Raw genomic sequence first — 16,091 nt, 5'->3', positions numbered from 1 at the left:
CCTTTCCTCTTTTGCCTTTAACGTATTTGATTTCATCATGCATAATTTGGAACACTCACATTTTTTGAGCCATTCTGGTTGATCCAAAACTATATCATACCATGCCGAAATGTAATACCATTCATTCGGTTTGTGTCTAGCCACAAATTCTCCTATTCCGGCAACCACATGTAGATCTAAAGACCCTATTGCTGGCCATGGATTTGGTACTGGGTATGTAGGCCAAGCTGTTTGACACAAGGTCCTAAGGGTACTTGATTTCTTAGTCCCTCCTTTTATGTATTTTTTGAATTCCTTCCAGTTTCCTAACATGCAATCTAAGGGCGTTGCCTGACTTGACTGGCCCTGTCCCATTGCGGATCTAGGTCTTGGGGCACCCTCACTAGTCCGACTTCCTGACAATTGTCTACCTCTTTTATATTCCCTTTAGGTACCTTCTATGTTTCTTATTCTTCGTCTAGACTGTATTCCAACCCACACAACATCACAACATTCATTCAGGGATAACAGGGAAACAATCACTTGTAGAGGATGGGGGAAGTGATTGTTGGGTTTTGAGGCGGCAAAACCTCTGGAACCGATTCACACAATACACACAAAAGCCACCCACAGTTTTCTCCCAAGAATCCCAATCAATACTTGCCTCCTCCTCCTCCGGTGCACCGGTCCCCCCGAGGTGGTTGTTTCTCTCGTCCCCGTAGGGTTTCGGCACTTGCGTCGCAATGTCCTGTCCGAACGACAGAAGCCACGCCAACGGTCTTTAGTAGGGGCCCCTCTCGTCGCACGTCGGTTGCGCCGTCCGGCCAGGAAATGTCAACGAAGTGGGGACAATGGCCCTATCCCGATCCGTCCTCCAAAACGGCAGCGGCGATCCCGGACGAGCCCCCAGAAATATGTAGCAAACTGAGGGGTCGCCGAAACCCACAAGCCCTAAGGCTGGTGGCCCGCCGCTGGAAGAAGGAGTCAGGAAACCGAAAATCAAGAGAAACAAAACACCATTTATTACTGCAGGGCTGCAGCACACTCAGAGAGTGTTACCAAGACTGCAGCGCCCCCTATCGGGCTTATCTATCTTTTATACCTTCTCCCTACATCACCCCATGTAATGCAAGCCAATCGCAGAAGCCAAAGAACATTTTTACCTTATATGGTAACATCACCTCATGTAATGCAAGCCAATCACAGAAGCCAAAGAACCTTGTTACCTTATATGGTAACATCACCTCATGTAATGCAAGCCAATCGCAGAAGCCAAAGAACCTTATTACCTTATATGGTAACATCTTTCTAAATACCAACTCATCTGATTCTGCTAGCATCTTGACTGCCCCTATTCACCCAAACTAAACCAGAGCCAGCGCCATTTTTAGGGTGTGGTCCTCTCACAGCTACAACACAAAGCAATTAAAATCAGCCTTTGGGTGTGTCCGTGTACTTTACTAAACTCTTAGTTACCTACATTTCTTCTTTTGCTGCCTCTTATCATCACTGCTATGAAGCTAAGGGTGATATATGAGTATAGAGGATCAAGGAATTTTATTCAGCGTGTTATCAATGATCCATTTTCTGTTAAATTATCAAAAGCATTTTCAAACTTCACTGAAAATGTAATGGGCCTGTCTAAGCACTTAGTTTTCTTTGACAGTGGAAAGGAATTGTGCATTAATTATGCCTTGTCCATTCAAAGGATATGGACAGGAAACATAAAATGAAGATTAATATTCACTGGGAAAATCTATTATGCAAGATCATTTGAAAAACAAGGTCAATTGTTTCATTTTATATTTTGATGCTTTTATGAAACACATACACACTCTCTCTTCTTCTCAATATGCATATATGAGACATAAATACACAAGCTGGATAAGATTAGTTTTGTGTAGTAGTGAACCATTAAAGCACATTTAAAGGGCTTTTTAAAAGAGATAATAATAGAAGCAATAAAATAAGTTCCCCAAAGCATCCATTCTGGTGCTGTCACTTTGCAACCCAGCCACTAGAAACATATTTTAAATCCCTAGATGCAGCAGGAGGCAAGACACCGCAACTTCTCTTGGATATGCTCTACCATTTCCAATGCCCTGTTTCTTCCCCTGTTGTGGACCTTGGAGCCCTAAGGTGCTTTCTGATTAAGCCTTTATCATGCAACTGCCCTGCTTTATTTGCAGTGTTTTGTGGGTATTGTGGGGATCTCAATTTAAATCTCACCAAAGGGGGCCACCAAACGTGAGGTTTTCCACTCAGGTAGTCACCCCAGTCCCATCAACTGTGCGGATTCCTCTCAGGCAATGTGCGGGTCTTCACACTTAACCCACCAATGTGAAGACTTCACAATTTCTCTGAAAATGCTCAGTGTGAGGGCTCTCCTTGACCCTCACCTCTGCTGCTTATAAGGATGTCTTCCTGTCCCCCTTGTGTGACATCAACTGTCTGGTCAGTCTAAATGCTCTCAGGGTTCTGATAGCCAAATGACAGAGAGCAGGTCTGAAACCTTATAGTATAATACGCATCCTATCCCCGATGGGATAAGGTCACCTTATGGGTTGCTATCAGGTGTTATTATACACCAAAACACCACCGATGCCTCCAAGTGACTACAATCCAACCCCCAGCCATGCTTAGCCCACCAATTTGCAAGAACAGGAAGCTTCCATACTTCAAAATCAGTGGGCTAAGTGTACCTGAGGGATAGATTGTAGTCGCCTGGCAGCATCAGCGGCATTTTGGTGTGTGATAACACCAAATAACAACCCATAAGGCAACCTTATCCTGTCATGGATAGGATGTTTATTTTGGCTGTGCGATAATCTCCTTTGGGGCCATTCCCACTGAGCATATAACACAACGTATATCGCTGCGATTCTGACTTGGATTTTTTTTCCCGAGTCATAATCAAATCTGACCCATCATTGCCATTAAAAATGGGTACAAACAGACCCAGGGGTTTTTTTTACCCCTGTTTTTGTTCCCATTGGTATTTTCCCCATGGTAATTTGAAGTGGGTTATTTTGCTCCCCATTCCCATTGCCCTTCCAGAACCTCTTTTTTTTAAAGCAGCTGTCAATCAAGTGCCTAAGCACTTGATGTCACAGCCAATCAGTCGCTTAGGCGCTTTTCCCCTCCGGGAAAGGGAAAAGGTAGCCTCTATTCCCCCCAAATCTCTTTGCATCCCAGGCTCTTCTGTGTCTTCCCATAGTCCCTCTGGGAAGGAGAGGAGGAACCTCTATTCCCCCCAAATCCCTTTGCCTCCCCCATTGGTCCCTGGGCTGTCTGGGAGGGCGATCAAGCAGGCATGTAATGCAAAGCCGATCTGCTGCTCAGGCAGAGACAAAAAAAGAAAAAAGATAAAATAATAGTTAAAAATGGTGTTCAATAGGTCTCCTCACACGTCGGTCTATGAATGTGGAGCAGGGAGGAGGTTGCAGAGGGCGTAATGTGTTTACTGCATTTAGAGGTCAATGTAGCACTATCGCCTTACCCTGCTTCCCACTCCACCGAGGGAAAGACTATGCGAACAGGAGAAAATGGCACCGGTAATGCAGGAAAGAGAACAAGCGGGTGACACCCCCAGGCCAGCCCCTTGAGCACTGCTCCTCCCATCCCCAAGTTCCCAGATCAGACACCCTTGTCGTTCCCATTCATTTGTCCCGAATCAGACACGGGAGGTGCAGGAAAAACCTCTTTAAAAGTGCAGTTAAATTAAACCGATTTATCCACCACTGATTCTGGTGTTTTCAGGAAAAATCGATTACATGGGGATCAGATCCAAATTCCAATGGGAACGAAATCGGCGCAATGAGGATCAAATGCGCGCTCAAATGAGAACGATGCACCCATAATTCAGTTCTTGATCCGCATTATAATCCAGTGGGAATGGCCCCTTAGAGAAGCAAACAGAAGCCTGGAGCCTTGAGACTTGGTTCTTTGCAGTAGCAACTGACATTCCTTTCTTTGGGAACTTAGAATACAGCTACAACCAATAACATGTTTCTGAGAGATGAACAGGCAATAGATGAATTCAGTTTTGCCATGTATGAGCCAAAAAAACCACATATATGTGACGTAGTAAGCAAAACTTGAGCTGCCAATCATGAGTTAGTCTCCATGCATTGTCCACAAGCTTAGACTATGCTGTATATAAAATGCAGTCTTCCAATCACAGTTTGCTCTGATGTCACAGATACAATTGTAAAACTGTATAAGAATGCTATTCTCACCAGTAATGAAAGGACATGTCATGGCCAGCCAAGAGCAGGTCTCGGAGGATGAGGAGAAGGATGGGGCTCCTCCAGAGCAAGAGATAATTGAGGCTACACCAGGTGCTAATCCTGCTCCAGTGCAAGAGGTAATTGAGGCTACACCAGGTGTTAATCCTGCTCTGCCAGAATCCAGCCCTGATCTCCCAGCCCCAGAGGAGGAGGCTCAGCCAGGTCCTAGTGCTGGTGGGATTCCTCTGGTGGTACAGCAGCCTAGTGGTGACTCTGGGGAGGAACCAAGCTTGAAGGTTCCCTCCTATAGACAACGCAGGGCTGAAAGTGCTGGCAGACACAGATCCCAGAGAATTGCTGAGAAGCAATTTGCAAATCAGCCTCAGGTGGCACGGGGGAGAGCTTCCCTTACTTAATGAGCAGAGAGACACCAACTCAGTGCCAGAGTTTATTCTGTCCTGAACTGCGGCCAGCACACACAGACACACGCCGATAACTATGGAGCTGGAAGTAATCCACAAACCTTGCAGGGAGAAAAAGAAAGCAAACCGAAAGCCAAGCCGAAGTCAGCATAACAGAGGTCTCAATAGTCAGTCCAGGCCAGGGTCAGGTCAGCCAGAAGGTAGCAATAATCCAGTCCGATCCGAAGTCAAGAGTCAAGGCAACAAGGAGTCAAGATACAGGGAGCCAGTGCAGGCAGCTGTCACACCAAAGGATCATGCAATAAACTCTGGCACTGAGCTGGTGTCTCTCTGCTCATTAAGTACAGGAAACTCTCCCCCATGCCACCAATTCTCTGGGATCTGCGTCTGCCAGCACTTTCAGCCCTGAGTTGTCTATAGGAGGGAACCTTCAAGCTTGGTTCCTCCCCAGTCACCACTAGGCTGCTGTACCACCAGAGGAATCCCACCAGCACTAGGACCTGGCTGAGCCTCCTCCTCTGGGGCTGGGAGATCAGGGCTGGATTCTGGCAGAGCAGGATTAACACCTGGTGTAGCCTCAATTACCTCTTGCACTGGAGCAGGATTAGCACCTGGTGTAGCCTCAATTATCTCTTGCTCTGGAGGAGCCCCATCCTCATCCTCATCCTCCGAGACCTGCTCTTGGCTGGCCATGACAGGACATGTGATTTGCTACAAAGCTGTGTGTACTCTATCTTGCAAGATTTAATAAAGTGCCATAAAGAATCTCTCTCTCAGCATGTGAATTGGGACCCTGGCACACTGGGGACAAACCCTTGCTCTGAAGAGTCTGCCTGAAGTTTAAGGTTAAATGAATCCATGCCTGTAGATTTAATCACAGTATTAAACACAAGAGTTCCCTTCCCTTGTTCAATAAAGTATCCAAAATGTGGCTACCAGTCCTGAAGAACACCAAAATCAAGACTCAATACATGCAAATGAACACCACTCAGGGTCAGGAGATTTCCCCACAGACAATGGATTGCTAGTTAAATAGATACAAATCCACCTCACATATTATCTTACCCTGAGGCCTTGCCATGCAACAACAGACCAACACACAGATTAACATGTAAATCACTTCCTCCCAACCAAGGGTCACACAAGTAAATATATACCCAAAAAAAACTTCCATGCCACCATCCTCTGAAGATGCCAGCGACAGATGTAGGCCAAACCTCAGAAATAAATTCTTCTAGACCATGGCCACATAGCCCAGAAAACCCTCAGAAAACTATGAACACCAACAGTGAAAGCCTTCACAGAATCCAAAGTATTCCCTGCAACTGATTTGCTTCATATATATGCTTGCCATTTGTCCCAAAAAACCCTGGGGAAATCCCGGACTGAAGGATCTGAAAAATGTCCCAACCATCTGGGCCAATTGAAGCAGCAGATCCCAGATTCCATGAGGCAGGATGAAACTAACAATAACAACTTAAAATGCAATAAAACAATGTTAAATGTTAACATGTGGTGTGTGTGTGTTTGGGTTTGTTTGTTTGTTTGTTTGTTTTTTGTGGGTGTGTCAATAAGCCTCCCAATCCATTCCTATATACTTTTGTCCCAGTTTTGTGGGAGATAATTATGCCAAACCTATCCATATATCCAGTAAATCAAGAACATGCCTGGTATACTGGCTTAAGCAATTGGCTACAACTCTGGAGTCCAGGGTTTGAATCACTGCTCAGCCATGGAAACCCATGGAGAATTCGCACTCTCAGAGCCTCAGTAGAAGGCAAGGGCAAACTCCCTTTGAACAAATTCTGCCACCCTGTGATAAGTTCACCTTATGGTTGTCAAAAGTCAGAAATGACTTGAAGGCACACAACAACAAATCCAGGGGATTCCACTCTCTCTCTGACACAGAGATGCATACACATCTCTCGAGGCAATGGTTGTCTCCCAATTCACAGCGTAAATCTGATTTTCTAGTAGCTCTGACTAAGCAGAGAAAAAGCATAAAGCCAGTAAGCATGAATAAGTATAGGCAGGTGCCTATTACTACAAGCTGTGGCAATTCTTTATCATTTTAAAAGTGAGGAATAATCTTTATGAAAAACAAAAATTTAAATGTACTTAGCAACAAAAAAAACTAAGCAGCTACTCCTTGAAATAGCTATGTTATCATCATAATAATTATAGGCTTACTTTCTTTGCGAACATCACGAAGTGCAGCATTAAGTTCATCCACAAATACAGGTGCCTCCTTAACAATTTTCTCTCCTTTGTCCAGCAAGTTCCAGGTGGCTTCTTCAACGGAGGCAAGGATAATGCGGGCTCTTTTGGAACATCCTTTTTTCTTGCTTGAAGGGTTTTGAGGGCAATTCATTAATGTGGTGACCTAAATCATCAAAGAAGTTCAGTACCTTGAATTCTGTTAACAAATTCCAGTAAACAACAAAATAACAAACTCAGGAAACAGTTGTTATTAAAGCTCTTAAATCCATGTAATTGGGAGTATATGGTTTTTAATATGAGGCAAGGAATTTTTAAAATTAACAGTTGCACATCCAAATGGGCATTCAGTCCTAATTTTTGGACACTCAGGGGAGAAAAAATGGACACACACAGTTTAGTCAAGTAGCCAAGATCACAAATTTAGATTGGAACCTACTGCAAACACTGACCAGATGTATGAAATTTCTGCAAAATTGAATACAGGCAGTAGAACACAGATGCACATTTCCCAATAATTCTATGGGAGTTTATAAACCTGTAATCTTCTTAATAAAACCCCTCTCCTTGTACACTGTAATGTGGGGAGGGAATTTTGCATATGGTTAGAATCCAGAGTTTGATTCCTAAAGAAAGGACCAGGCTCGAAAGTTTAATCTGCCATAATATCATGCTTTCCTTGCCTGGAAATGCTGTTGTATAATTTGATGTAATATATGTGTTCACAATTATTTCTTTTATTTATATCATGCCTTTTTTTTTTCAGTACTAGGGCTCAAGGCATCTTAGAAAAATTAACAAATAAAACAAATAAAACCAAAAGCACTTACAGAGTCATGAATAAAACATTAAAAGTTATTATTGAAATGCAATTAAATCCATTGAATTAAAACCATTTAAAAGAATGCTATTAATAGGCAACAAATCAGCATTAAAAGTCCTACCAGTCAATCCCTAAAAGGCTGTTGGACTAAAAAAAAATCTCACTAGCCAAAGGAGGAAGCTATCTGAGACTCCCTAAAGAAGGAACATCAAAGTTTGGGAGCAAACATCAAGAAAGCTTTCTCCTATGTGCATAGCAAATGTGCCTGAGAAAGTGATGAAACCAAAAGATGGGTGCTCTCTGTAGATCTTAGAGCCCAGCTGGCTTATATTAGAAGATATGGTCCTTCTGGTAGCCTGGACCTGAGGTTATTTACTCAGGAGGAGGGGAGACCTGCCTTCCAAATATGCTTAGAGCAGGAGTGAACAAACTCCTAGGGTCCAGCGGTCATTTTTGATCCCTCAGGACCCATTATAGACATCTCCTCATTCCATAATACCCAAACTAGAAATGGCTATGAGGCCAGTTCCAGTTCTGTAAAAGTGTTTTGAGGGAATGGGCAAAATAGTGCATAGTTGTATATTCTTTCACACTCATGTTTTGAGGGAAACCTGCTAATCTCAAAGGCTTCCAGGAGTGGAAACTCTCCTAGTTTTCAACACTGCGTACAGGGTGTGCCAAGAACCCACAAAAATGAACAAGGAGCCACATGTAACTGACTGGCCATGTGATTTCCATCCTGACTCAGAGGGCCCAAAGAGACGTGATTTGATTTGGCATTGAAATCCAAGCCCACAAATGCTCTGAGAAAATTGGCATGCAGAATTGGTAGCTGAGTGTGTGTGCGTGTGTGTGTACATGCATGCGCATGACTGAGGGACGGAGGGGGAGATATTGGGAAGAGAAGAGGAAAAGGATACATATGAAGCAAGGAATATTTTCTTTTCATTCCTAACCCCAGGACAAGCCACATGAAATCTTAAAACTCTGGCATTATATTATTCATTTTTGTTATTTTTTAAGTTTTTACTAAAATTGTGGGCTATGTGGTTGTTTTTACTAAAACTATGGCAGTTGTTTTAATAACTTCTTTAAGTTACTGGAACATGAAAAATAATAAATCGTTCCTCTTTTCTTTGGGGAGGAATGAGGAGGCAATCGGGATTTTTTAAAACATTTTTTTATAAGATGTGAATTCTAGAAGTGCCCTTTCCCTGCCTTCATGGATTTACTGGTGGGTGGCAGCTAGTAAAAATGTCTAGTTACATGTGTAAATGTATTTATATGGCTGCATTTGCTCACTTCTTTAAAGGTAACGTTTGCATACTCTCCAATATTTCAGAAGTCAAAACCGGGACACACGTGGCCAAGCAACATCAGAGTGTGGTTAAGACAGTAAAAGTTATTAATGAAGAAGAGCACACAAGCTAAAAGAGGAGGCAGTCTACATTGGTAGAGATTTTTAAGGGATTTAAAATATCATATCATTTCAGCATTCCCTCTGCTGATACAGAAGAAAGAAGAATAGCAAGTGAAACTGGCCTTCGTTCAAATCAACTTTAAGTGGTAATGAGTGCAGGAATGCAGCAGGCTTATTCTAGCTGACACAGAACAAGACAAAAAGCAAGTAGATGTTAGTTCTGGCCACACATATAACAATTCATGATGTTGATTACTATGATCTGAAAACAGCCAACATCATGCCATCGTTGAAGCCAAAGAGTTCTGGCCCACTAAGGATGAATAGATGCATGACTGCCTGGGAGACAGATGCAAGCCAGTCTGAATTTCTAAGAGGAAGGACAGCTTGGAAATATAATTAAAGTGACTTTGCTCTAAACTGATTTTTTTTTTTCATGGAATGTCTAGGCCGCCCACACTATAGATTTTAACTTTGGTATAAAATAGTACCTTAAAGCTCATCAACTTATTTTTATAATTTCATCATCTCCCCCCCCACACACACACACACACACTGTACTAAACACAAGGAAAAGGGCATGCATATTTTTCATTAAAAGCACAACCTTTCATCAAATTACATTTTAATTACATATGTGTATGAACATTTGCAATGAGGGGAAGTACTATAGCTCTGTAATGAAGCAGTGAATTCACAGCTGTCCAGAAACAAGGTGCATGCAGTTACTGAAACTTTTCCTCAAAAGTTCTCATTAAAGCTCACTAATCTCATCCAGGTGTCTTTTCCACTCATTTTATTTTTCATCTAAAATTACAGGAGGAAGAAGCCTGCTTATGGATAGATATTTCAGTTGGGGAAAATATTCAGATGTTAACAGAAGGGTAATGATAACAGTAAAATCAATCAAGAGCAGCATAGGATGGGGATGGAGGTGGGAGCAGTAACTGGAGCTGAAGTCTATTAACTGTGCTTACAATTTTTGCTGGTTCACAGCATTTGCTGTAAGTAGTTGAGCATCCCACCTAGTCCATATGCTTTGAACAGCCCAGCTCATACGCATGCTGGGATAACAGTGATAAGGAGTAACAGAAATGTTAGGTTCATCCTTGGCTTACTTCAGTTGCTCTAAACTGAGTTTAAAGTGCAAAAGTAGTTTGCGTGCAATTAATTCAGCAGGACGAAAAGGAGAATCAGAGTCATACCTTTCCCTAATTAGTGAGAGAGAGAGAGAGAGAGTTTCTTCTTTAAAATGGTAGTTTTGCATCTAGCTGTTTAGACAATACACAAGGCAAAACCAGGGGGAAAGCTACACAAAGCCACACTCCAGGGCTAAAAACCAGAGCAAAAAGATGCTCTGATACTCTAACTCAGTGGTCCTCAAACTGTGCTCTTTAAGGAATTTTGGACTTCAGCTCCAGAGAATAAGGGCAGAGCAGATGAGCATGACTCGTGCTGTGAAATAAAGCAGGTATTGGCAGTGGATCCTCCTGGGGACTAGGGGACTTTCCCAAATGACATTGGTTCATTAGCACTGGAGCTGAACAAAATGACAGGCAACTCCCAAGCACAGCTCATAATCAAAGCGAAACCCACATGTTGCAAACAGTACCCAAGACCATTTTTGTGGTTCTCACCTGTACTTCCCAAATTATTTGCACAAACAGTTTGCCAACACTTACTTTTGAAACCTCTGAGGCTGCACCCGCACTGCAGAAATAATCCAGTTTGACACCACTTTAACTGCCATCGCTTAATACAATAGGATTCTAGTGATTGTAGTTTAGCCTTCTCTGTCAGACAACTCTGGTGCCACAGCACAGTTCTCCGAATTCCATAGCACTGAGCCATGGCAGTTAAAGTGGTGTCAGACTGGATTTTTTCTGCGGTGTGGATGCCGCTTAAGAGATATAAGTGCAATTCCACTATGTCCCACATCCCATTCCAAGCTGTTTGGGGTCCAGAGGGCTATTTATTTCTAAAACTGGAAGCAATTTCTGGTTTTGGGGGGGGGGGGGAGCCACTCCTGAACCTGAAATAACTCAAGTAAAGGAAATATACTGAAATTCTTCTATTAGAGGATACAACATGGTGTGTTTTTTTTATTTAAAATGGGGTTGTCAGGCTCACATGGGATGTGTGCAGCCCCCTAAGTCAGAGAGGACTCAATCCCTAAAAGGTCTAGAGGTTTCCAACCCCATCTTAGATAATGGTATGGATTATTCTTCTTGCGTCATTTGACTTCCCAGACAAGAAAATTTCTGGACTTTTGTACATGAGCCCAAACTTAGTAGTGGTGAGAACTAATGCCTGCACCTCAGGACTCCTGATTCAATCCCTATTGCTCTGCCAATTCTCTGTTCCAGTGGCAGTAGAGTAAAATATTTATCAGTACTGCAGACGATAAATGATCATGTGTATAGTGCTTTTAACAGTAGGAAGGGTCATCAGCAGTTCTAGCTTTTTAGTTTGGGACAAAGAAAACAAGAAGGCATAAATGGAACTAGGAATAGATGTGCATGGATAGCCGCAATAGAACTGTGAAGTTCACTAGGTATTTTTCTGTCAAAGATGAAGAGGGTAGGCCAATAACCTATCCATCCCTGCCTGGCTTTGCAGCCTTATTCTCTACAATTTCACTGCTATTGTCTTACAGCTAATAAAAATCTTTCAGAGCCAGAAGAAACATGTCATATGAAACAAAACCAGTATAAAAGAAGAAGTGAATGTCAGTGAAATTGGCTACTATCCATGCACATTTATCAAAAAGACAGAAAAATGGAAGTCAGAGACAGGTCTATCACTAAGTCACAGTAAGGTTTGGAGAAAGAAACTTAAAAAAAATACTTCAAGTTTAAAATGTAAAACAAACTGGAAAAGAAAACTTGGTTACTTGTGGAAAATCTGTGTTTGGTTCAGGTTTTAATTATAAAGCTATCATGGGAACAATCAGCCAAAAAAATCTGTACCATAATTTCCACCAAGTTTAATGGGAATTGCACATCAGCTATTGAAGTGAAATTGTGAGAAAGATGTTACCTGAACATTGTTTGAAACCAGATTAAAAACAATGACCTATAGATGCATTCATGCATGCACGCACACACACACACACACTAAGCAGGGCCAGTACAATCATTAGGCAAAGGAAGCTGGTTGCTGCATATAGCAGATAATGGCCTGCATCTCCTTGGTGAGTCCCAACTAGAGTAGATCTCTTGAATCAGTTGTTGATTGGTGAATCAATACATGGGTGAATTCAATTTATTCAATACTCTAGTAGGATGTTGTGTTGGGGGCAGCAACAGCGGCATTCTGGCTATTTCCTTCCACTGGAGGATAAAACTGTGTTTGATCAAGTCTGGCCCTGCCCAAGTTAATTTGCTACCTTCAGTTGAGGAGGGCAATACTGTCTCATCCCCAGTTCTGATATATCAATCAATCAACAATTTTTATGGTCATAAAAAGGTAACATTTGACAAGGTTGTAAAGTCATGTCTGACTGCAGAGACGATGCTCATTTCTGTTCCTAAGCCAAAGAGCCAGTGTTGTCAAATAATAATAATTAATAATTTGTTTTATTTATATACTGCTATTCCAAAGATCATAGCGGTGAACAGCAAGTAAGCTAATTTGCCCCCAACAGTCTGAGTACTCATTTTAGCGACCTCGGAAGGATGCAATTCTGTGATCATGTGGCCAGCATGGCTGCACTGAATGCTGTTACCTTCCCAGCAAAGTGGTACCTATTTATCTACTTGCACTTTTACATACTTTCGAACTGTCAGGTTGGCAAAAGCATAAAATAAATAAAACTGAATAGCATGAAAAACAAAATACAATTACAATATAATACAATAAATACATAAAATTCACAAATCGGTCAGGACATTCTACCTACAGACATTTGTACAGGGTCCCACTAGGGAATGTGGCTCAGATGGCTATCTAAATCCTTTCAAGAAAGGTCTTTATTGCCATTATCTACTGCAAATTTATCCTCTGTCTCCAGTGTTAATATAAGATTCAACTGCAATCCAGGAGCTTCTCAGCCAGCAGAATGCCTCATGATACAGGCCAGATGTATTTTATTTGGCCACTTTTCAGCCTACTAATATAATATCAAAAAAGAGGATACAACCTAGTAAAATATATAGATGGAAGACTACTGATTTTTTTTATTTATTTATTTTGTCTTAGAATAAAAGGAAGGGAAAAAAAAATTTTAGATTTCAAATCTGAGAAGAGCATCAGATGTTCCATTAAGATATCTTAAAATAAACCACAGAGAATATGGAGGTAACCATGTATGTTGGTACATTAGATGACATCTGATAAACAGGTAATATGGAGTATTCCAAAAGTGTGCTGTACACTAGAAAAAGAATGCTAGTGTATTGGACACAAAGATAAGATTTAGGATTCTGATTGGATTATCAAGGCACTGAGTGGGCATCTCGGGAAAATAAAAGAGCTAGGTCAGGGCCACAAAACTAGGGAGTTTTTCGCACAGCTAAAAAGTCTGACTTACCTTGTTCGGTTTGAATCCTCTCCTGGGATCCAGCCGGATTTTATCACTCGCATTTTGCTGCCGATGCTGCCTCCGGCCTAAAACCCAGCTAGAAGCCATGCTCAGCTGGCTGATTTGCAAAGTCAGGAGCTTCCTGGCTTTGCAAATTGCCCAGCTGAGCTCAGAGCTGGGTTTTAGGCAGGTTTTAGACATGAGGCAGCATCAATGGCAAAATGATAATATCCAGCTGCATCCCAGAAGAGGATTCAAACCAGGAAAGGTAAGTTAGTTTTTTTAGCTGTGCAAAAATCTCCTAGGCTGCTATTAAGGATGCCTCCAACACAGGAAGACACCAATGTTGTCTTCCAGATATGAAGTTCCTGATAGTCCCACCATGCTGTCCTAAAATGCTGATTCATGCTGGTAATGATAGAATAGATATTACATGTTGTTAACACTGCTAAGGTTTGCTCAAGATTTGCTTAAGATTAATCCATGAAAGCAACAAATGAGATTGTATTCTGTCATGAATAATTGTTTGACTATTAAGATGGAAGTAGATGAACATGATAGCTATATAATTTAATCAAAGGCCCGTTACAGATGGGCAAAATGTAGCGTGGCGGCAGCGGTACTAGGGTTAGGGAGCACGCACCATTCAAACGCTCTCTTACCCTAGTACGTCCTCCGTACATCAAAATGGCGGCGCCCTGTACACACGGGTGGCATCATTTTGACGTGACAGACGCTCAGTGTCCGCACATCATGGCACACTTTTGATGTCACGAGTGCACAATTTGTGCACTCGGGCATCGCAAGTGCGATGAAAAAAGAACCCGCTTTTTGCGGGTTCTTTTTCCACTGGCTGGAAGCTGTCCAGTTTATCCGCTGCTGCTTCCCGCTGGCGGAAAAGGAGGCGGCGGCAGACAGCCCTTTTGGGGCAGTCTATATCCCACCTAGAATCATAGAATCATAGAATCAGAGTTGGAAGAGACCACAAGGGTCATCCAGTCCAACCCCCTGCCATGCAGGAAATCCAAATCAAAGCATCCCCGACAGATGGCCATCCAGCCTCCGTTTGAAGACCTCCAAGGAGGGAGACTCCACTACACTCCGAGGGAGTTTGTTCCACTGTTGAACAGCCCTTACTGCCAGGAAGTTACTCCTAATGTTGAGGTGGAATCTCTTTTCCTGCAGCTTGCATCCATTGCTCCAGGTCCTAGTCTCTGGAGCAGCAGAAAACAAGCTTGCTCACTCCTCAATATGACATCCCTTCAAATATTTAAACAGAGCTAAGATACTTTAAATAATATTAATGAATGTGAAGAAAATAAAGTGCCTAGATATTACTGTATTGGTTTCTTCCTCAGGGAATGTACAGTATATGTGTATGTCTATCTAGCTATATGCATGTTTATAATAAATAGCCTAAAATAGTAACAAAAGAGTCTGTTCATTCCCATGTAAATATTCTGGAATTCCAAAACATGACATTGGAGATTATCACACCCAGAAATCATGCCAGGATAGGTACGGGATTTAAAAGTCAAAACCAGGTGTTATTGCACCTACCCATACTCAGGCTGTATGCAACCCATCCCCATCCCCATCACAGGCAGCCCATTTGCAACCTGGACTTTTGCGGCAGCCAAGATCTTCCCACTCCTAAAAAAAGGTCTGGTTTGCAGACAGCCTGGGAACAGGTAAGTGTGATAACACCCTTTTTTTACTTTTAAATCCCACATCTATCCCAGTGGGATTTCTGGGTGCAATAATCTCCATAGTTTAAGTGAAGTGTTGATGTTAACCTGACCAGTCTGGTTTAACCACTATCAAAGGTTAAGTGATCAGAAGTTGATAAGGGTGACCCGACAGAATCCAGAATTAGCTGACAAGTGGCAAGTACCTTAAAATCCCTGGATCTAGATGGCGTGGGGAACCTTAACTGTTTCACTTGAGCTGACCAAGCCGTCAGTGGAGCTGCTCACTCTGGTCCTATTAACATTCAAAAGAGATGTTTCTCTTGTGGCTGGGTCAACAAGATGGCAATGCAATGTATGCATAGTTACTCATTCCTGAGCTGAAAGAACTTCAGAAGTTGATGGTATAACTTGCATTCCTCTTTACTGCATGGAAAATATGCTGTTCAGGCCACAATTCATTTAAGAACTCAATAGTAACTTGTGTTGTTTGCTTGTTTATGCCATTTGTTTATCACATCTCAGCCCATTTGATCTGCCAAAGCAATGTACAATGGATAAAAGCATTTAAAATAGTGAGATATTTAGCCTTCTCTGTCACAGAGCTCTAGTGCTACACAAATCGCAGGATTCCATAGCAGTGAGCCATGGCAATTAAAGCAGTGACAAATGGCATTATTTCTGCAGTGAAAATTAGACCTGAGCTCCAATTTAAAAATAGTTCTAAAATCACATACAATTTTAAAAACAGTTAAAAACAGAAATGCACACACTCTTAATTTTAAGGACAA

The 16,091-nt window shown here is 42.1% G+C and overlaps 1 protein-coding gene across 1 annotated transcript in view; it reads right to left on the bottom strand.

Moving 5' to 3' along the window:
* LOC149318817 (catenin alpha-3-like) overlaps window positions 1-16,091 on the bottom strand; it is a gene marked incomplete at its 3' end in the record, with an annotated part of 238,323 nt that overhangs the window by 213,268 nt on the left and 8,964 nt on the right. The window contains exon 4 of the mRNA XM_089508358.1: window positions 6,821-7,013. Coding sequence (XP_089364484.1) covers window positions 6,821-7,013 — 193 coding nt within the window. The remainder of the gene's footprint in view (window positions 1-6,820; window positions 7,014-16,091) is intronic.

The sequence above is a fragment of the Sceloporus occidentalis genome, unplaced genomic scaffold (assembly GCF_023333645.1).
Source record: "Sceloporus occidentalis isolate IW3139 unplaced genomic scaffold, rSceOcc1.0.p SCAF_2, whole genome shotgun sequence".
NCBI classification, from domain to species: Eukaryota; Metazoa; Chordata; class Lepidosauria; order Squamata; family Phrynosomatidae; genus Sceloporus; species Sceloporus occidentalis.
The sequence above is the reverse complement of the archived record's forward strand: the minus strand, read 5'-3'. Positions and strand labels throughout refer to the sequence as shown.